This window comes from Catharus ustulatus, chromosome 5 (assembly GCF_009819885.2).
Source record: "Catharus ustulatus isolate bCatUst1 chromosome 5, bCatUst1.pri.v2, whole genome shotgun sequence".
Lineage (NCBI taxonomy): Eukaryota > Metazoa > Chordata > Aves > Passeriformes > Turdidae > Catharus > Catharus ustulatus.
In genome coordinates, this window is record NC_046225.1 from 63,431,481 (window position 1) to 63,453,323 (window position 21,843).

Genomic DNA, 21,843 nt, shown 5'->3' on the forward strand with positions numbered 1-21,843 from the left:
TGTTAAAATCACAGGAATCTAGGAAATAGTATTTTAATAAGAAAAGTTCCAGTTTTCAGAAAGAGCCTGAAGCCATTGAATTGCAGAATTCAAAGCTCATCAAAAAGATCAGAAACTTGTGTCTTACAAGATTATGGTTTCAGAGAAATTTCCCCAACAGGTTAAAAGTGAAATTAAAATACTGTATAGAAAAACACTGTTCACAGGGGTTTGATCCAGCTCTCAAAGCAATCACTGCATTTTCCTTGCTTTTGCTGACAGGGACATCAGGCTCAGAAGAGCTACTGTCTTGCAGGTTGAGCCAAAATTAATGCCCAAAGAGAGCGGCTGCCAATCACAGCAATTAATCCATCTTCCAAGGACCCACAAAGGCACAAATTTATACTGCTATTCCTGCTCCTGGGATAAGTTTATACTGCCAACCTGTGCCAGTCCAGTTTTGCACTCCCTTGCTTGACAAGTTTTTCCTGTATTCCTCTGTTGTGCACTGACATGTTCATACAGCAGTTCATAAAATCATCAGTGGGTTTTTCTAAATATTTCCAGTGGATAAAATTCTATAGTGGGAAAGGAAATATGGGCATGAATCTGCTCTCCCTCTTGGCAGGCAGCAGAGGGAGCTGCAGGAGCAGAAATATCAGTCCCTTTGTCTTTGCAGACCTTGCCCAAGGATCAAAGGTCTCCCAAAATCTAGACCCATTTGCAAGACACCTATTACTTAGCCCAGGTAATTTTGTTCAGACTCCTGCTATAAGACACTGATCTGTGATACCTGTTTCGAAAGTGCTGGTTTCACTATTTTTATTACTTTTTCACTAATTTATGTCACACTCCCAGGCACTGAAGTTTTAAGCAGTTACTGTGAAGAGAAGGCCTGTATCATCTACATGGATAATGTAAAAAAAAAAAAAATGCAACACTGATTGTTATTTTACAAAATTTTTGCAAGTGCATTTGCTTTTTACAATGCCTTTTCTTCTAAGAAGTGCAAACCTTTCTTGTGCAGCTTGATAGAATCTGTATAATAAATGATGAAAGATAAAAGCTATCAACTCACTCATAGGCTTAATTTCAGCTGCCAGTACGTCTCAGATGAAGAAAATATGAGCTCAATTTTTCTCATTACCTCTGCTCACACAGTGACTTTCCTGTTCAGTGACAAGAAACAATTTCCAAACAACTCCAAACTAGTGTCCAGCCAATTGGTTTTCAACAAATAATCACTGATATAATTCAAAACCATAGGTGACCCAGTCTTAATCTTAGTCATTTCCCAAGTTTTTTATTAAACAAGAGAGAAAAGTTTTCTGAGCCATTAATGGTGCTAATACACAGCCCAGCAAATGCACTAACAACAGTTCAGAAATGCCCAATATAATGAGAATCTCTGGCTGACATGCTTTTCTTCTCTGCAGTGTAGCAGTTCAGTATGCAATTTAAAATTCTGTTTTTATTCTACCTAGTCTTCCCTCACAAGAAGTTTTCTCTTTTCCTGAATTTTAACTGAAAATAAATTCTATCACTATTCCACCTCTCTTCAAAAGCCTTGATATAAGGCATTGCTGGAGAAAAGGCAATTATGCCAACTGGCAATTGTATCTTCTACCTGCTGAATCTTACGTTGTTAATACTGAGTTAGATGAGTTCACAATTGCAACCAGTTCTGTGGTCATTTTTTGAGCAAGTCATATACAATCCATCTGATACGGACTCAGAATAGCACAACAATATTAAAAACTGTTACTGTGCTTCCAAGAGGGTTTAGCTACAAAGCTTAAATAGGATCTGACATTACCTTATTCCTGATTTTGATGCGCTGGTAAAGATATTCAGGGAAAGGTTTGCGAGGGATGAAGCGGCCCATTCCCTTATTTACGTGCAGATTTCCATCTTCAAACACAATCTTCCCTTGGCTTATGACCACGAGTGGGGCACCATGGCACTCCATTCCTTCAAAGATGTTGTACTCAATGGCCTGAGGATCAATCAACATATTCATTGCAAGACCTCTTTCCATTGGTAACTTACAGTATGTACATTTGTAGTCAAAGTTTTAGACAGCTGCCACTAAGTGTATAGAATTGTTTTGTATGAAGGAAAAGCAATGCATTTTGATTTTTTTATTTTGAAATTATTTTATAGGATCTTTCTGATGAGGCTTTCCTGGATGAGATATTTCCTTTCTGTTTTTTCATTTTCCATCAAAGATTTCACTTGTGTTTGAAAATTTGCGCTATCTAATCAGAGCATTTAGAAGAATTATAGCCCTAATATGAAGGAAAACTGTGACTCGGCTGCTGGATACCCAGAGGACGTGGTCCCACCATGCATCTGTTGTCACTGTGCAAGCAAATTTCAAAGAGGCCAGCACATACATTTCTGTCTGAAAAAGCCCAGAAAAGCCCAGGTCTGAATCTAAATAGGAATGACAAGGTAGGTGGTTATTAACGTTCTTTAAAATACAGAGAGATCCCAAGACAGAGAAATAGAAACTGAATCATCCAAATTTACTTTTTGAAGGCTTATAAATATTTTGGTCTTCTTAATATAAAAATGCAATACTGGATTTTTTCAGTAAAACTTTTGAAAGAATTCCCCAGTAAAAGGGCCAAAGCATTGAACAGTAAGATAACAACTTTGGGATAGACAACACATAAGAAAACCTATCAGAGTCAAAATAAGAGAAACTGTCAGTAACTGGTACTCTGCACTGAGGGCAAAGAAACATGTGGCAAAGATCTGGAATTAAACAAAAAATTCCATCCATGAAGCTAATCAGAGCTGTATTATCAAGACATTTAATCATCTGTCATAGTTTAGAATACTGTAAATTTAATCATGCAATTTATAATTTCAGGTGCTTTTTAGGTAAGAAAAAAATAAGTTGGTTTGAATTTTATCCTCACAGCCTTATTAACCTCAGCTGCAGTGTTGTTGATTCACACCTGTTTATAGGTCTGCCACATGCATGCAAAAAATAAATAGTGCAAAGGTATATACAGAGAGAAAAGAAATCCTTCCTGATCACAATACTTCCAACACAAGACTTCAGTATTCCCATGTCCTGAAGTATTTACCCAGTTCAGAACAGGACTAGGCAGTTACCCCACTCCTCTGTATCCTGTGCTATTGGTGTTCACATGATTCAGGTCAACAGCTGATAAACAACAGTGACATTTCTTTTTCCTTGGTTTTCATTTCCTCCTTACCGATTTATGGCTTTTGGCTGTTATAGTCTTCACCTTATCAGGGTCCCAAATAACAACATCAGCATCAGATCCTACAGCAATCCGGCCTTTTCTTGGATACAGGTTAAAGATTTTGGCAGCATTGGTGCTGGTGACAGCTACAAACTGGCTCTCGTCCATCTTGCCTGTGGCCTAAAAGACAATGGAATTTGAGCAAAACACACTTAAGAAATGAGGATTTAATATTCAGAGTACTGAGGGAGATATTGGAAGGTATCCCTTTATAGATATGGTGATTTTGCATTAAACAAACATATCACACAACACTTTATATACAGCTCTTTACTTGGAGGTGTCAAATAAACAAGTGTGTTACTCCAGGCATTGCAAAGGACAGCCAGTGAAACCTTAGTGCACATGATACCACCAAGGTGCTCAGCTGAGATCCCTTTCTCTACACACTGAGTGTTTTGTTGCTAGTCCGACTAATTTCTATTTAAATATTTACACAATTTTAAATCAGAGAAACATATATAAGTGTTACAAGAGGTAACAAAAGATCAAGATTCCAACACCTTTGGGAACGCTTCTTGCATTAAGTTATACAACCAATTATAAAGTCCTTGCCTGGAGAAATGTCATTACCAGTAGACTTTGGCATACAGTCAGTGATGGTAATTGAAACTGTACAGAACAGCATTTTGATTTCTCAGTAGAGTATTTTGGGGTTTTCCCTGGCAATGATGTCCTAAGGAAGAACAACAGTGCCAAGACTTTTAATAATAAACAAACGCTTCCTGCCTGGTAAAATAAAAGGTTTGTAAAGTATAAGTAACTCAGTGGTGCAGCACTGAATGTTACCACCTGTAAACAGGTGGTAATGTTGTAGCCCTTCCTGCAGTTGCAGCCCTTCCTGCAGTTCTTGCCCACTGAGGAGTAACAAAAGAAAAATAGCAGCTGGCTGTGCTTTGCTTGCTTCCCTGCTCTGCTCCTACATAGCAGGTATTTGAAGCTGCTTCTGTGCTTGGAATATCAATAGCTGTCCCTGAATAAAGTGGTTATGAAACAGTCTGGGAGAAGTGCTCATCAGAGCTCTGTAAATCCTGCCACTCCACAGTCTGCAGTGTGCATTTGAGTACAATGCAGTGAGTGTGTGTGAGTGTGCAGGGTGTGCACGTGGAGACAGACAATAGAGGGAGAATAGCATTATACATTAGAATCCATGGAACCATCAAAAAATTCCTGACTTATACTGGCACTCCACTGCAAAGTATGCCAGTATGAATTACACGCAATGTGCTCCTTCAAAGCATTTCATCATTTAGCCTCAGGCTCAGCTGCCATCCATTAGTAATTTTTCAAAAATGATGAGACACTTCCCAAATTCAAACAATCCATTCATCATGTTTATATGAGGTCCACTTCAAAACCATTAAATTGCTCCAGATACCACATCTCTCAGAAGCATCCGCTCTGACACAAACGGAAAATAGAGCAGTGGAGTCTGGGAAGCCTCAGGTCTAATAAAACACATTGCTATTGCAGTGTCAGCAGTGAAACACAGCCCTGAGTTTAAAGAACTGGAAGAGGTTTTTGAAATAAGCAATTCACCCCACAGTAGCATTCTCTCAGGGAAATCTCAGAAATATATCAGACAGTCACTGAAGCAATGGCCAAGAGTCTCTTGGCTTTCATTATTCAGCCAACACTCAATCTCCTTTTAGTCTATAAAAGTAAGTAATTACTTACTACAGCCTTGTCCCAGACAACAGTCATCCTTTCCTCAATTCCATTGACCCCTTCAGGAATCATAGTGAAGTTGTCCTTTCCAATGGCTTTCTGGGCAGTGCTATAGGGGCAATGTCCACTTCCCGTCACCTGCAGGTCCCCACTGTGGAGTTAACACACAGAAGGTTTAGACCAGGCATCACCAAGGTGACCTTGGTCTCAGACAGGCTGTGAATGGACCTTTCAAGCCTTTCAAGACACCAGGGGCACAGGCTGTAAATCATGCCAGCAGCCTTTCCATGCTGGCTACAGATCACTGAGAGCAACAATGGCACTGGACATCTCCACTTTCCCCCAGGAGCACCCTGAACTCCCGGATTACAGCCCCCTCCGGTTCCAGGCTGCTTATCGACAGAGATCAGGCAAAAGCCCACTAACCAGGACAAAGGATTACTCCAGGATTAAGGAAATGATCTTGTATGAAATGTCTGCCACTCTCAAGATAAATTAATTCACAAACACATTAAAAAATAATGGTAAATTTCACAGAGCAAAGTCATGTGCTTCAAATGTCTTCCCCTGCATTTCTCTAATGCACGTGTTTTTCGTGCAAAACGTACATGAATACTTCTCATCTGACCTTCCAAAACAGAACCAGGAAAATAAAAAGATTTTCATCAAGTAGTTTTCTAATTAAACAAAAAAGGCACAGTGCAAATCAAACACATGCTCTGTATTAATCTAATTTAAGAGTCTTACAGACAAATAGGCATGGAGAAAAATGTGAAAGGAGCTACATTTATAATGCTTTTATTTAAGAGGTTGGGTTTTTGAGCCTAGAGAATTCTTTTTTTTGGCAGAGAGCACAACTGAATCACAGCTGCTCCCAGAAATAAGGAGGAAGAACATAATCAATATGCAGAATCTTTCAAAAATAGAAAGATGAAAAAGAAGGTTCTCCAATATCCAGAGGAAACATGATATTTTTAGCTCTTGATTAAGCTTACAGGAGGCAAGCACATTAGGACTCACTATGATTTCTCTTTCATCACTCCATAAGTCCCCAAGAGTCTGTCATCCTTTTCATTAACTGATAATGTAAATTTCAGTTCTGAAACAACCAAATTATTCTGGTCCACAAATCTAGATCCAACAAGCTAACAAATAGCCGGGTACTGAAGAAAAAAGTGTCACATATGAGTAGTTCTAATGCCATTTTCTAGGCTGCCAGCCCTAATGATTGCTGAAAGAGAAGAGTCCTTGGCCTCTTTTCTGGTTCTTCACCGTGCTCACAAGCCATCCATCCAGTTTTTAGCAGAAGCCAAACCCATTAATTCAGTACAGGAAAGGTTGCTATGCTTTAGCTGCTCCTGATTATTAATGACTGCCTGGTGTTACTCCATAGGATTAAACCAATTTCATCAGTTAAATGTTCATTTATTTTAACACAACAACAAAGTCAGAAGGTTGCAATATCATTTCTTCTTTTTTGATGCTCTTCTTCACCAAAGCTTCCTGTGGTGTCTCTCCTTTCTGCACACTGATATAACCATGAAAACCTGACTGTCACAGCCAGGCTCTGTATCACTGCCCACTTCCCTGAGGTTATGCTGTGCTTCTAACACCACACTACAAACTCCTACACCTGAAAGATAAGAAGGGCTTGCTTTCTCAACTCCATATTCCCTCTCCTCTGACATTTAATGGCATTATTGATAGGAATTGCACTTCCCAGTCAAAGCAATAGAAGATTTTTGGAACTGAAGTGTGTCATTTGAGAGCTTCCCATCTCTGGTGCCTTCCACAGGCACTCTGACTGTCTAATGTCCACTGTCAAATGGGGGATAAGCATCACATCAACTAAAAAACAGAGACAGGAAGGGATCATCAGGAAATAAATGCCAGATTAATACCTTGCCATCTTATTCTTCCCCTTAAATAAGGCTTTCATGGCAGGTTGCATCTTCTGTGTAGCACCAAGATCTCACATGTCTGGTTCACAAGAGGTGGCACATCACAGCTGCAGTAATGCAGCAGCACACCGTGCAAGATCAAAGCTGACTCAAGTGCATGGCCCACAGATGACACAAGACCTAATCTCATGAGGAAAATTCAATCTGCAAATCCTATGAGACATGATGGGGTTTTACACATTCAGCTTTTCAGTGGAAAATCAAGGCTTTCTGTGGAAAAGAGCTCAAGCAGCTGCATGCTTACAAAGGAAGGATGTTGTAGGGATTTTTTTAATAAATGTGAAATATTGGTATCCAAATCAAAAGTGCAATAGAAATGTGAAATACTGTATTTACCATCATCCTTGCATAAAATTCCCCACGAATGCAGAGCAAACTGATAAAATATACAGTTTTTTTTCGTTTCACAGTAAAGATTTGAAGTATTAAAACTGAAAACAGGCTAAGCTGCTGTCATTTAAGATCTAGGACTTTAAGCCACTAGAAAAAAAAAAAAGCCATTTTTGCGTGTTTGGAGAATAATGAAAACTTCTGTAAGTCCTCAGTTTGTCTTTCTGATGTTAGTTTAAAAAAGTCATTATTTGGATTCCAATTCTAAAAATGTTCTTGCTATTTTAGCTAATCTGCTTTGACCCACATACTATTATTTTGGGACTCTACTAGAAAGCATATATAGCCACTCTAACAGAGTAGGGAGTCAAACACTTTGATACACGCTTACATGTGCTGGCTAAGTGCCTTGCCCTAAGTGAGCTTCACCCTTTACAGTGCTGATAGTGATGAATCAGACCGAGAAAGTAATTTTTTTTCTGAGCCTTTATTAGGAACAAAAAGCTCACATATGGAAAAAACACTTTTGCCATCAGACTGTCAGAAGAGAGCTGCTGCATATTCTTACCAGAGCCACATGTAACTCAGAGCTCAACTGCAGCATCTTTAGAGCAGTTGAGTTAAACCCCGGGTGGGCTCTTGTGGGCAGCACAGCCTCACCCATCATGTGCAAGGGGAGATGTGGCATTGACTGATGGCATCTTCCTGTCACATGTGTGTGCCCACCCACCTCCCAGGCAGCTGCTCTAAAGAGGGTCACTCTCAAGGTTCAAATTTCACTGCCCTGTCTAGGGCACTGGAAACCCCAGAAAGGGGAGGCAGGAGGTAAGGTGGTTGCCACCACATGAAGGTAAATAAGGATATGAATGGTAAGTTGAGTTCCTCACTCCAGCCCTAGCAATCTGTCCTGGTAGGGCTTCAGCTGTGAATTTCTATATCATTTCAGAGCAGATGGTCTCTTGCTTAAGCTAAAGAAGACCCACAGTTGGCTACAGGCAGGAAATACTTTCAGAGATGGGTTTACAGTCTGGGTTTCTGGCAAGGCATTGCTGATATCTTCTTTTCTGTATGAGAAAGACACTTCTTCCTCTGCTGTCCACATTCCTTTCACCTACCTAGTGATTAAACTCTCCCTGCCAACCTGAAGGCAGTCAGCTCACATCCCATCCTGTCAAGAGATGGCCTTCAGTCTCCATCTCTCTCCACCCAAGTCCTTCACAGTCTCCTTTGTAATCCACTCTGGCCTCTTCCTCCTGCTTTACATGTACCACTTATGTTTGCCTTCTTCCAGCTGGGGGACCCCAGAGCCCATAAAGACACAAGGCAAGCTAAAATAAGAAGCCTGCAAGAACTGGACACAAGGAAATTTGTATGATTTTGGTCCCTCCCAGATGAAGGCAAACTATGAAGTCAGAATTTTTCAGTCTGCAGGAGAGAAGCACACAGAACTCTGCTACAAACACAAGTTAGTTTAGGACAATCCAATTTTCAGAACTCACAGCTTAGAGAACCAGCTTTTACAAAAACTGCCACAAGAAATTTTTCTCGGTTCTAGGTATCTCTGCATTCAGGAACAGCCCTGATTTCAGGAGCTGTGCTTGCCAATTATAACTGGGGCTTAAAATTGAATTTGTTCTCAAAATGGGGATGTATCAACCAGACTTTTGCTTATGCTGGACAGTGAGGATGCCATCCCATCATGTTTCAACAATTCAGCTAAAGAAAACTGAAAACTAGGGAGAAAGTCAGTTTGAAGTCCTAACAATCTAGTTATACAACTAGGAATCACTTGAAAAGCAGAAAGAAAAATAATTACAGTCATTTCACGATTATAAGCCACACTGAGTATAAGCTGCACTTCCGGGTGTTGGCAACTTTTCATTCTTTGTCCATATATAAGCCCCACCTGATTATAAGCCGCACATCACAATACAGAGTGTGATAAAAGGTATCTATTCTATCACCATCTGTTGAGGGTGGGGGCAGTGATCCTTATCTCCGTGGGCAGATATTCTGCTAATGGGCCATCCATTGAAAACAGGCAGGGCATTGTTCTTTATCTTTTCACAACCCATCCTTCCTCCAGCGAGTCATTTTCTGCTAATGACCATTGAGTCCCACTGTGTAACTGATAAAATTACTGCGTCCCATTGGAAGATGCTTCAGCCAGGGGGAAGAGCCCAACATTTCTTACCAAAATAAAAACAGAGGTTTTGGGACACTAAGGTAGCCCCTTTCTCCACTGGACTCCAGAGGAAAACTGGATTTCTCCACATCACCACTGGACCTCCGGAGGGAAACTGCACCTTGTACAGGAGCACTGCTCCAACTGAATCACATCTGTCACTGCAGGAGGATGCAGCCATCATTTAATGGGACTGCTACCAACACCCTGCCTGACAGGGTGTCAGGTTGTACTCTGACTTTGTCAGGGTTTGGGGTTTGTTTCTTTGTAGTACTGTATTTCTATTTTAATTTCCCTAGAAAAGAACTGTTATTCCTAATTCCCATATCTTTGCCTGAAAGCCCCTTGATTTCAAAATTATAATAATTTGGAGGGAGGGGGTTTATATTCTCCATTTCAAAGAGAAGTTCCTGCCTTTCTCAGCAGACACCTGTCCTCCAAACTAAAACAGCAACTTTTCATTCTTTGTCCATATATAAGCCGCACCTGATTATAAGCCGCACTTTGGGTTCGGACCAAAATTTTAGTCAAGATGGTGCGGCTTATAATCGTGAAATTACTGTAATTCCTGAATAGCCAGCAATTGCCTCTATATGAAGCCAACCAGCAGGTAGAGTGTCCATGACTGCTCACTTAACTGACAGCCTAAGCATAAGGATATAACTATCCCTGGTTTTCTATGTCCTTTCTCTGCTGTGTCATATATGAGACTGGTGTAAAGGAAACCAGGCTGATCCCTAGATGCTTCATGCCATATGGCTTTTGCACTTGTCTCACCATCATCCTGTAAAAAAAAAGGAAATCTTACCATGCTAAGAGCGAATTTAAGTGGTCTGGAGTGGTAGGGTCAGGGCTCAGAGGTGGTGAGGTCACAAAAGCTGCAGCCTTGGCCCAGTTTTTGCTCCAGTAATGTGTCCCATCTGTCCCCAAGCTGGCAGTGATCGGTTCTCCAAAAACAAGGGGACCTTGGAGAAAGCAAGGATATACAGGAACTAATTACAACCCACTCTCTCCAGCACATGAAACTGCTTACTGCATGCAGCCATGTATAATTCACACATTGCTACATGGCTAGCACAGCTCCCAGGAAATTAAACAGCCCTGGCTTTGTCTGTATGATAAAAAATTAATCAGGAGTCTCTGAGCTCTACATGCTTTTGATCAGCCTATTTACAAATCTTTCTTTCTAATCCAGAAGGAGACAGTTCAGACCCACTTTTAATTTGCAGTGTTTTAATCACAGCCACGTTCTCTCTCTTGCTCCAATTCAGAGTGCACTGGATGGTGGATCACTTCAGCAGGCAGATGCCTTTTTGCTACTCCCAGGTTGGGCACAGCACCAGCAGATAGCAGCATATGGTCCCCAGCACCACACTCCAAGCCTCCAAGAATACAAACATCAAGACAATAATTTGCTCTTTGGCTTTTCCATATTGCTCAGGAGCTTTGTAGTCCCAACCAGCAGAACAGTCCTAACTTGCAAACACAGCTTTGGAAGCAGCTGTCTTCAGGCTCTCAAGGCCCTTTTGGGTGCTTTGTAACCTGGAGCCCACCATAGCCCCAGCAAGCAGGGACCACCTGCAAGTACACATCAGAGGGGTTCAGCTTCCAGCAGCAAGGCCAGGAGCAAGCTCCAAGTATCTCTAACAGCAGGGTCACTGCCCAAGCCACATCTCAGAGGGCGACAACCTGAAATACCAGCATGGATGATGTGCCATTAGGAATAAAGTATCTGCCTCCCATGAAAAGAGATACAGAGTCTAAGGGAAAAGTAAAAGGGAAAACAGGGTAGAGAAGAGTTACAATTCAGTCTTCAAGAGGATAGTTTGTGGGAAGAACTTCTCAGCTTCAAAATATAAGGATTTCCCCTCATCCTTCCTAGCCATAAATATTTAGCCTGCAATGGTGCTATCCTTCTTTGGTAATCTCTCCCTATTGCCTGTCATTTGGGTCAAGATGTACAGGTTTTTTTCACTAGTTTCTATTCAACTGAAAAAAACAAATCTGGAGGAGGAAAGGAAGTCACTTACCTCTCTTCCTGGCCAGTGCAATGATATCAGCTGCACTCTTACTCATCACCTTGGTGATGTACACTGGGCAGTTTATTCGACTGGCAATCGTGATGGCACGGAAAACTGCTTCTGCTTCAAGCTGAGTAAAACAAGGAGAGAAAAGTTAACTGCAAATGCAGTCTGAAGAAGAAAACTGGAGGACTGCACCATATTTCAAACTGTTCAGCAGTACCTCTTCAGGGGCTATTCTACTTTTTCCATAGAGACACAGTGCTGGGAACCAGGGAGCTAACCCAACCTCAAACACTTGGCACTAGCAGCAAGCACAGCCAGGCTGTACTCACTAGCAGGGTATATCTACCCCAGCACCAACACAGCTCCCTGGCTCCCTGCACCCCAGGAAAGGTCATGTCCAAGCAGCTGATGCAGCTCCTCCTTACCTTCCTCCCACCTTCCTATTTCAGACTCCTACCCTGCAGCTGAAAGGAGAACAAAGCAAGAAATTTTGCCTCTGCTCAGAGACAACCTCTGAGCTCCCCCTGGCAGCTTACCCTAATCTTTACATAATGGTGACAGTGAATGTAAAGAATTCTCAAACAGCAACTTCAGCACCAAGGACTGAATTTAGCCCATAATCCACAGAAGCCTTTGAAGCAGTGCCCAGTCAGTCCCCTCTGTCAGCAAGCGTAAAGGCAATCTCCTCCCAGGGAGCCATCTGGGACGTAGGCACACAAAGCAAGCATCTTCAGATGGAGGCGCAGTGTTTCCCAGCAGCTCTGGAGATGCCTTTCCCCAGCCATCAGTTTTATACCAGATCCTTCCCAGATGGACTCACAGTATTGGTATTTTAATACGAAAAACCCTGTTGTAACTGAAAATAGTGACTCGATGCAGAAATTTCTATGCAAGAGTTTTGCTAGAAAAGTTGAGCAACTTAGACCTTCCAAAACCACATGGCTTAATCCTTTACACTTCTGTAAAATATTTTTCCTTAAATCAGGCTGCTTAAGTTGGTCCTAGGACTTGTATCAAAACATTTGCTCTGGAAACCCCAAATGCACCTTTAGAGAGCAGGGAAGGAGGCACAGCCTCTGCACTGCAGCACTAGAGCTGAGTAAAATTCCTTTATGGAAACTGCAAATGTAGATTTTCATTAAAAGGAAACAACTCAATCATTTCAGAATAATTTTAGTAGAAGTTGAACAGCAAAATGAAAAAGTACATAAACAGTTCAATAGAAGAATGTGACCAATTAAGCTGATGCCTTTTGCCTTAGGGAGAAGTTAAATAAAGATCTGCAAACCACAACTCTCTTCAAGTTCAGCCTCAAATCCCCAGGACCTCATCTCTTTAGTCTTCTAGAAAAGCAGTCACTTCCCACTACCGCCCTCCACATCCCCTTAATGGTCTGAGCTGTGTACTTTAGGAGCCATTCTCATGTCTCCACATTTTCACTGGCATTAAATAAACCCTTTCCAGATGCCTGAAATGATCCACACCAGACCCCAGATTTTATTACAAGGGAGTTGCATAAAACAAGCTGCCTCACGGCATCTTTCCATTCTCATGTATTTGCATCTCTACAGCCTGCATTTCTGACACCAATATATCTGCCAGCATGAAAGTAGATCTATATGTGGGTGTATGCATATGCACAGTATGGATGTGCACATGCATCTTATAGGAGGTTTTCAGCCAAAGCGTTTTAATAAATGCAGTTATTCTGAGGACTAACCCTCAAGTTGCACTGCTGATTTTTTGCTTGATAAGCCTGATAAGCCCATTTTTTTGTCATCACAAATCAAAACACAAAGGTCACACTTAAAATATACATGGACAGCCATGCCCAGGGCAGCAGGAGCGGAGACTCCTGAGTAAACAAGGACACACTTATCCCTGGACTAAGGGAATGCACCTGCTGCAGCATCCAAAGAGCTTTTCAGGCAAACAAACAAGTTGAAAGGATCTGGATTTTTCAGACTTCCAGTAATACTGGAAAAGAGGGAGAAGCAGACATCTGCCCTCCCTGATGCACCCATCCATCATCTGCACATACAAAAGCCAAGCTCCAACAGCATGTGTTTGACAAAATACTTCCACAAATGACAATGAGTGAAGTACCTTACCTCCTCTGGCCTGCTCAGGGCATGTCCCTCAGGTCCAGTGATTCCCATCTCCAGAATACGCTTTTGTTCCTGCAATGTAACAGATAAATGCTGACCCAGTCCCAGGATGAGAGCCGTGCACCCAGCATCCTCAGGGGGATGAGCATGGTCTGACTGCCCCTTTGCAGCTGCAAAGCCCACTGAACACTGAAAACACTGGCTCTAAACTGGTCCCATGCCACACCAGCACAGCCAGTAGTGGGCTCTGTTGTGTGATTGAGCATATTTGTGACCCATCAGAAACCTCCTCTGCCCTCCAGAAAGTTAAATATGACATCACACCACCAGCCCAGAGAATGGGCTTCAACCAATACACTAAATGGTAATCATGGGTACTTCCAGCCTACCATTCCCTGTTTACCTGCTCAAGTTCCTCTCTGGGTGCAATCCACAAAGCACTTTCTTAAACTTTCAGCATTACTGACACTTTCAGTTTTCTGTAATGCTTTCTTCCTACACAGTGAATCACTAAATGTATACTTTTATAAAACAAAACAGTGCCCTCCAGTAGCAAGGGCACTGTGTCCTCAGCAAAGAGCCCATCTTAGGACCAATGGGGGTTTGTCAGTGCTATCCAGCACAGCAGTGAGATTTTTATTTAATTTTTTTTAATAGACTAAAAGCTTCACTTGATTTAAGGCCAAACAGTCTTATTGGAATAAATTTCTCTTTTTGCAGAAACTAGTGGTTAACCCCTTCTCGTCTGAGGTTGGTCCAGGTCTGGGAGCAGTGCAGAAGTGGGAGCAGAGCTGCTGCTGTACCTCTGGCCCTGGCCTGCCCTGCCCACAGGGCTCTAATGAGCCCAGCTCAGTGATGCAATGGCTCTGTGACACAGACAAATGTCCCCTAGAGAGCAGGATGAAGTTACTGAATGTATTTGAATGTGTCAACTAATAAATATCTGATCCCAGGTCTCTGAGGCTGAAAAGCTCACACATCACCAATATACTCTGGTAAAACTGAAAAAGTTAACATTCATATATATTTTAGCCTTTGTGGCAATCAATCAAGGTTGAAGAGGCTTTAACAGGAACACATTAATCTTACTGTGTAAGAACATTTTGGTTAGAAAAACAATGTTTCATAGGTATTCTTAAAAACAGCTGTTCTGGATCATTAATGCACCAGTTCTGAATAATGCCAGTTAAAGACTCCAAATAATTAAAACACAGCAATAAAATGAAGTTAGAGCAATGTAAAAAAATAGCAAGTAGGTACAGAATAGATACACAAAGTAGAACAGATGTGCATTTTTAAGGAAGTAACAAAATCATATCACATGATAAATTACCACCTTTAAGAAGACTTGATAGTGTTAATTAACTAGAATATTTGTTTTAAAAGATCAATTTTTTTTTCACATAGGACAATCCTAAAACACCTATGTGTAGGAAGTTTTCATTATCTAAATAATTCTTCTAAAGAAAAGCATAGAGAAAGACTGATTTTATGAAACATGGCAATGGTGAACAAATAGGTTGATGTGTAACATAACTCACATTTATTTACTAATTGCTCTTTTCCTAGTAATTTTTCTGTCCTGTTTGTTCATATTTGATGGCTGTCTACTAAGGTTAATCAGAAAAAAAAAAAAAACTGAAATACATTTTTATCAAAAAAGCAATTCCATGAGTGTGCCTTGATTTTAATGGGCAATGTATCAGAACACCACAGATGCCATTTGATTTGTTTTATTTTGCCTTTCCCACAGTAATATTGACTTAATCATGCTTATTATTAGTCATTTTAGTTCTACTGGATATTTTATGTTGTATTAAAAGGATAAATTATGTATTTAGTAGTTTTTATTCATGCTAAACTTCATGAGAAATCAGCTCTTTTCCTCTCTTGAATTCAAATGAGGGTTGTCACCTAGTTTCAGTGGGTGAAGGACACAACTGCACTGTATGTGCCTGCTGACTCCCTACTAGCAACTTTTGACCCCAGTGGTTATTTTGGTCGAACTCAAGTTAAAAGTGAAAGGTAGATCTCAAAGGGGGCAAATTCTAACCAGGCAGATGGAGATGTGTTTTTCCCACAGAGGAAAAAACAAAATACACCCAAGGCAAGATTTCTTACACACTGCTCAACAACTCAAACATTCCCTTGAGGTTCTCCCTTGGAGACAAGGTGGGTTGCCTTGTCCAGATCTCAAAGGCAGCTTTAGCTGCTGTAATTTTCTTGTCAGCTCTGCAGCCCAGTCCTTAGCAGATAAGCCAGCAGATAAGCAGCTCAGCAGAAAAATCAGATGGCTCACTCAGAGCCTCAATGACCTAAGAGGGGCTCGATGCACGTACGAGCGATCAGGAGAGTGAGACATCCCCGCAACAGCCTTCAAAGATTGATCTGCCCCAAATGTAGAGCCAAAACAACATCCACCCAAGCCTGCCCCTTCTGATTTAGAGAGGGATCCTGGCCTCTGAAAGGCCAGTGGGACATTTACTATCAAGTGCTGTCCTTGGGTTGCCTCTTTCCATGTCTCCATGTGTTGAGGCACTGATCAGAGCCATGGAACAGTCCAGTGGGAGGACAGCAGCTCCCAGGGCACCTGACCTGCAAGGACTGCCCTGGAGATCCAGGGTGCTTAAATGGAATATTCTGAACTTGAGCCCAGATCCCTGGTACTGAGAGCATGGATTTTTGAAATGTCTACAAGATCACAGTAGTCCTTATTCTCAAACTTCAGAGATTTATAAGAATATCCTCAAAAATAAATAGGTCTGTGAGCTTTAATATCTGCTCCAAACTCACTGCTTATGCTGATAGCTGCAGCAAAAGACTTTAGTACAAAATTTTCAGATCCTCTTTTTGTACCCATAATATGTGAATGAGGCTTTACATTGTTCTGCTTCAGTTGTATCTGCTGGATTCAGAAGAAATCTTCTTGCTTCTTTCTGCCCTCCTTATCTAGTCCTCATCTGCTGCCAAGGCAAGGAGCTGCCTGGATCATTGCCCTATCTCAAGGATGCTCTGCCAGTTAATGTAAAAGGACCCCCATTCTCTCATCCCAGGCTTTATACCAGCAGTGTGCAAGGCATCAGGTTCAATTAAGGCTCTTTCCAGGGAGCTCCCTTCTTCCTACGCATCCTCTGACTGGCCTATTTAACTTCTCCTCTCTTATATCTATCATCTCACAAAGTGAAACAAAAATGACGGTTCACTCACCTGAGCTATCAAGTCTCCATTTTCAGCATGGACCAGGATAACAGCCCCAAGACTCTTTAGAAAGGTAAAGGCTTCATAAAGCTGCAGGTAGTACAAAGAAGGAAACACTGCTGAATAAGGAAAACACATTACTTAACACTCAGACCTCTCTCTTCAGCTCAGTTTTGTACTTTCTATGCTGGTAATTATATTGGTGAATAGCAAATGATCTCTTTTCTGCACAGAACCTGAGCTTCACTGATTGGTGTTGACTTACCCACCCTTGTACACACCAGCTGCACCAACAGCTGGGTCAACAGCCCCGAGCAGGGCTGGGTTTCCCTGGGACACAGAGTCTGCCCCAGCCCCAGCACTGCAGGGCCACCTCCCCATGTCCTCCCACACAGGGCTCAGTTTAGCGACTCTCTTTCCTGTAGTTTTAGCTAATGTAAAATAGAACTATTGCCATGTGCTACAGACACTTTTAGTATGGCTAGAACATCTCTTTTCTGAAGTGCAGGCATTTTGCACCATCTTCTTAGAGCCATCATTGTTGAGCTTTCAGCAACATCTTTAATTTTCATATTAAAAGTTGCAATATTTTCTCTAGAGCATCCTTGTTTTCTTAATTGCTTTCAAAGATTCAACACTCATCCATAAAGAAGGGCAGTAGTTGATCCTTTTGCTTTTACTGTTAATTTCTAAACACACATCTATTGAAATACAGTTTCCTTTCCAAAAGGTATTCAGCTTATATGTCCCTATTTAAAATCAGACTTCAGTAACATGGGAGCCCAGTTTTCAAACAGATTAAATATGGAAGATAAAGGTTCTTCAGTGTCTATTTTTGCACTAGGGCACTTCAGGCAGCATTGAATGGGCTGCAATATACAGCTTGTAAGATGGACATTTAAGCAAGATAACAGCCATTAGTCCAGCCACACATTAAACATTTTGGTGTATTCCTCTTGGCAATTCCAATGGGGAGTTGAATTTAACAGGCACTGCCTCTCAGACAATATTTATAAATCATTATGTCTAAAATTCCAATTAAAAGCACATGTATTGGAGGTTATAATAACAGTTATTTAAGAGACCAAGAGCTGTAGCTCTGGGAATAAGTAAGAAAGAAACATTTTATCAACTGAATAGGCAAATATTATTATTACTAACAGATGCCATTGTCCATTTACAGTGGCCTGAAATGCATGAATGGGAAAGCTGAAGAGTCTGGAATCTGTAATGAGCTCTGGACAAACAAGCTCATTGTTATCTCCAGCCCTAATGAGAAAAGGCCACCTCCCCCAAGAGAAACTCTATTTAGCTGTTACAGCAACCAAGAAACTCCTGAAACCTCAAAATTGCCACTGCCTCAAGTGCTTCATCTTTTTCACCCTCTCTGACCTAAAGTCCTCTAAAGGTTACTGTAAAATAAAATGAGAGAAATCCTGAGCAGAGCTGAGTGGCTGCAGTGTTGGAAGGCACCAGAAGGTCTCTACAGAAGGTGAATGTCATGCACTTGAAGAACACATGCAGGTGTTCTACACAGCTCAGCACTGACCCTCCAGAGAGTGAACCACCCCTGCACATTTCTTCCAGTGTCAATCAGGCCACTGGGAATGTTTCTCTGGGATTCAACTTCAGCAACTCAAGTGTTGGGAGATGAGAAAAGAGGACAGGTCACAGCAATGAAAAGCATTCAGAGCAATACCTGGCTGTCGGACATTTGGTAGAGATCTTTGTAGGCCATGTAGACTTGAAAAGAGTTCACACCTGTTCCAAGACAAAATTCAAAGGTGTTGCCATGTAAGCATATTCTTAAACTGTATTTGAACAAAAACTTCAGGAAAAGTAAGTAATACAGTATGTCTGGACTAGGCTTTTCACTAGTGATTGTCAAAAATGAAGCATGGCTTCACAGCTGCAGTACAGCTGCTAGGACTAGAAGCCTGGATGCTCTTGCCCTCTTCTCTGGGCGAATTTTTTGGATGCTGTGGGTAGCCCATGCTCATCCCTGGAGTAACCCAGCCACTGCAAAGAGGATTGACTGCTTGTAGCCAAATCACAGACATGCAATGGTGGCTAAAGCAAGCATGTAAAGTTTGTGAAGTTTAAAAACCTTGTGTAAGGTTCTGTGAAGCAGTGTTTTTCTTTTTGGGTTTCCTTAGATAATCAGGAAAATATTTCAGCTTGATCTAAACTGCGCTTTTTGTTAGATAAAACTTCTGGTTAGGTTCCCCCAAAGTGCTGAGAAGGTATAGGAAATGTGCATCTGAATGTGCATACAGATTTGCTTTTTTTTGACCTTACCCTGCAAAGCAGTAAGCCTAGCTGATGGTAGACATTGGAAAGGAGTGGAAACAAGCCTGAAACCAGTTTTATAGGCAGTTCACTACACCTCTCCTTCTGCCTTCCAAAGATGGAAGGATTTATGCTAGTAGTCATAAAAAACCAAGAAAGACATCAGTTTCAAATTTTAGAAATCCATAAGAAATGCTAGTGTTGAGTGTCAGTTGTCAAGAAACCCCTGTACTCTAATCCCCAAAGATTTGGTTATTTACACAGTTTTGTATTCTTACAGAATGAGACTTACAAATATCTTCTGTTCATAATCTCTGTATATATGAATTCATATTAGTGTATATATTTGTGTTACTTTTTAGTCTACTGGTAAGATCCCCAGTTTGGTGCAAGGACCAGTATCATAGTCTTCTAGCTTAAAAAAAAAAAAGTAAATTCTAAGCTACCTAAGTTGTGTATGCTGTGTTTCAAAATGGCCATGATGAAAACTGTGTTTCCTGGGGCAAGAAAAAAAAGAAAGAGATCTGTTCATGTTATTCATGTTGCCTACACAAAATGAATAAAGCTCTCTGATGCAGTTATAACTCCTTCATGAGTCTTGAATGAGCAAATACATCCTCGGGCAGAGAGTTTGACTGCTCACACACACACACACACACAGAGTTTGTTTATTTACAATTACAGGACTAAAATACCCCAGGATACATGCAGGATAAAACACTGAAATGATCCCTGGTATTATGTCTTCCTGCTAAGTCCAGGCAGCTCAGAGAGAAACACAAAGCAGGAGCTGGCCCCTCCTTGCTGACTTCCACGCCAAGCAAATCCAGCCTGAAAGGTGGAATGCTGTCAGCCTGTAAGCCCATCCTTTCTTCCTATTTTCCTATTTATCATGTTCTCAGAAAACACATACAGCCTTTACTAACTGTAATCCCTCCATCTATTCCTCATTACAATTTCAAAGTAGTCAGTATGTTCTTTTAAAACCTAAGCTGGGTTGGGCCTTCCCTGGGCCGTGTGCCCTGAGCCCTGTCTCCCTCTGAGTGCTCACAGCAGCACCCAGCACACCCATCCTGCCTGCCTTAGAGAAAAGCTCCGTTTGCTCTCCACACACCCACCCCATGTGCCAGGTGTCACCTTCCTGCAGGGTGCCCATGCCCACACAAAGCCAGGGGGACGTGTAGGCCCGGCCCCAGCCATGCCTGGCCTCAGTGATGGCATGGACTGACCCTCACACGTTTCTGAGAGCCCACAGCTGGGTTACCTACTGCTCTCCATTATCCACCAGCTCAACCAAAGTCATTCATTTCATCACAGTCCTGCAGGAGGAAAGGCAGCTTTCCCTGAAGGGAAATGCATATTTGCATCCTTTCTCTTTTATTGCCCTAGTACCTTCTTAGGCCCTCTGCTGACCTTGATAAAATGACTGAGTTTTGCTCTCACTGTGTTTAATGTTCTCCCTGAAATTAACGGGAGCAGAAGGGATCCCAGCAGAGATCCTGCCATAGGATCTTGAGCCTGCTCCTTACCACAGTGCAGAAGCAGAGTTCTCCCAAGTAACCACACATTCACACCCTCAGCTGCCACCAGATACACACACAGCAAAATCGCATCTCAGCTGCCTTTACAGCTAACAGGAGACATGGTGTGAACAGTCCTGCCTTGCAAAGAGAGCACCTGTACCAGATACCAAGATAAATAACACAAATTTACATATACAGGGATCCAAGATTAGACTCCTTGCCCTGGCCTGGTTCCTTGACCTACTCATTGGAATTATGCAGCTTTTCAAAAGCCCTGCTCCATGGCCTATTGACCTTAATACTGTTACACACCACATTCTCATTAATGTCCTACTTGCTCTCACACCAGGGGTACTCAACAGAATCCTCTCGAAATTTTAGGCAGGACTACAGGTTTTTTTGAACAGTGACAAAGTCAAAGGAACCAGTGAAGCCCCTGTCAGCAATATCAGGCTCTGGCTCCTTTGCATATATTGAAGAAGCTCAATCCCAAAATAGCTGCTGAAATGCTACAAGCCTAAGTGTTTATAAACAATATTTGGCTCTAAAAAAATCTTCAGGCCCTGCCAAAGCCTTCCTTAAATTAGCTTTGTATTGATTTAAAACTGATTAATTGTTCAATTATACCTCATGACAAGGCACCTCAACAGCCACTCTGTGAGCTCCCCTGTTACTCATGCTGATTGCATTAGGCACATGTAGCATTGAAACACAATGAGCTGAGCCCTGTCACTCAGCTAACTCGCCCACAATCAGCCAAGAATCAATTCAATCCAGATTTCCAGCTGATGAAAACCAGGGTCACTCCACTGACATCAAGTCTATTTGCACCAGCTGGCTTAAATGGTTCCAATTATCAGGAAATATGACCCCTTAATTTGAAAGTCCTTGCCATGCTGAATTATTTCCTATTGTGCTTATGCGTTCATCCTCGCCCTTACCTTGTGTCCCCTAGCATGTGACAGTAACTCACCCTGCCTGCCTGAGACATACATGAGAACAAAGGTGACCTCCTAATGCTCTCACCACTGAAGAGGCCACCAAGGCTCCATCATAAATCGCAGTCCAGGAACCAATGAGCAGATTTCTGCTTCCCTTGATGACTCAGAGGCAGGCCAGATTTATATAGAAAACTCACATTTCAATAGTTGGAGAAAACTATTAACCTAACTGTCTGCATGAGGCTTTTAACGTAAACCCTTGGGCAAATTTGGGAGTGCTGAGCCATCTGTGGTCCAGGACCTCTGGAAAATAACCTCCAACCTTTGAAACAAGGCACAGTACACTTGTCTGA

At 41.7% G+C, this 21,843-nt stretch overlaps 1 protein-coding gene across 2 annotated transcripts in view; it reads right to left on the minus strand.

Annotated features, from left to right (window-relative positions):
- CRMP1 (collapsin response mediator protein 1) overlaps positions 1-21,843 on the minus strand; it is a 50,637-nt gene that overhangs the window by 3,531 nt on the left and 25,263 nt on the right. For both annotated transcript variants that reach the window (XM_033059921.2, XM_033059922.2), the window contains exons 5-12: positions 18,437-18,498; positions 16,747-16,827; positions 13,543-13,611; positions 11,435-11,555; positions 10,213-10,369; positions 4,938-5,079; positions 3,210-3,380; positions 1,796-1,975 (exon numbers count right to left, since the gene is read on the minus strand). In XM_033059921.2, coding sequence (XP_032915812.1) covers positions 1,796-1,975; positions 3,210-3,380; positions 4,938-5,079; positions 10,213-10,369; positions 11,435-11,555; positions 13,543-13,611; positions 16,747-16,827; positions 18,437-18,498 — 983 coding nt within the window. The remainder of the gene's footprint in view (positions 1-1,795; positions 1,976-3,209; positions 3,381-4,937; positions 5,080-10,212; positions 10,370-11,434; positions 11,556-13,542; positions 13,612-16,746; positions 16,828-18,436; positions 18,499-21,843) is intronic.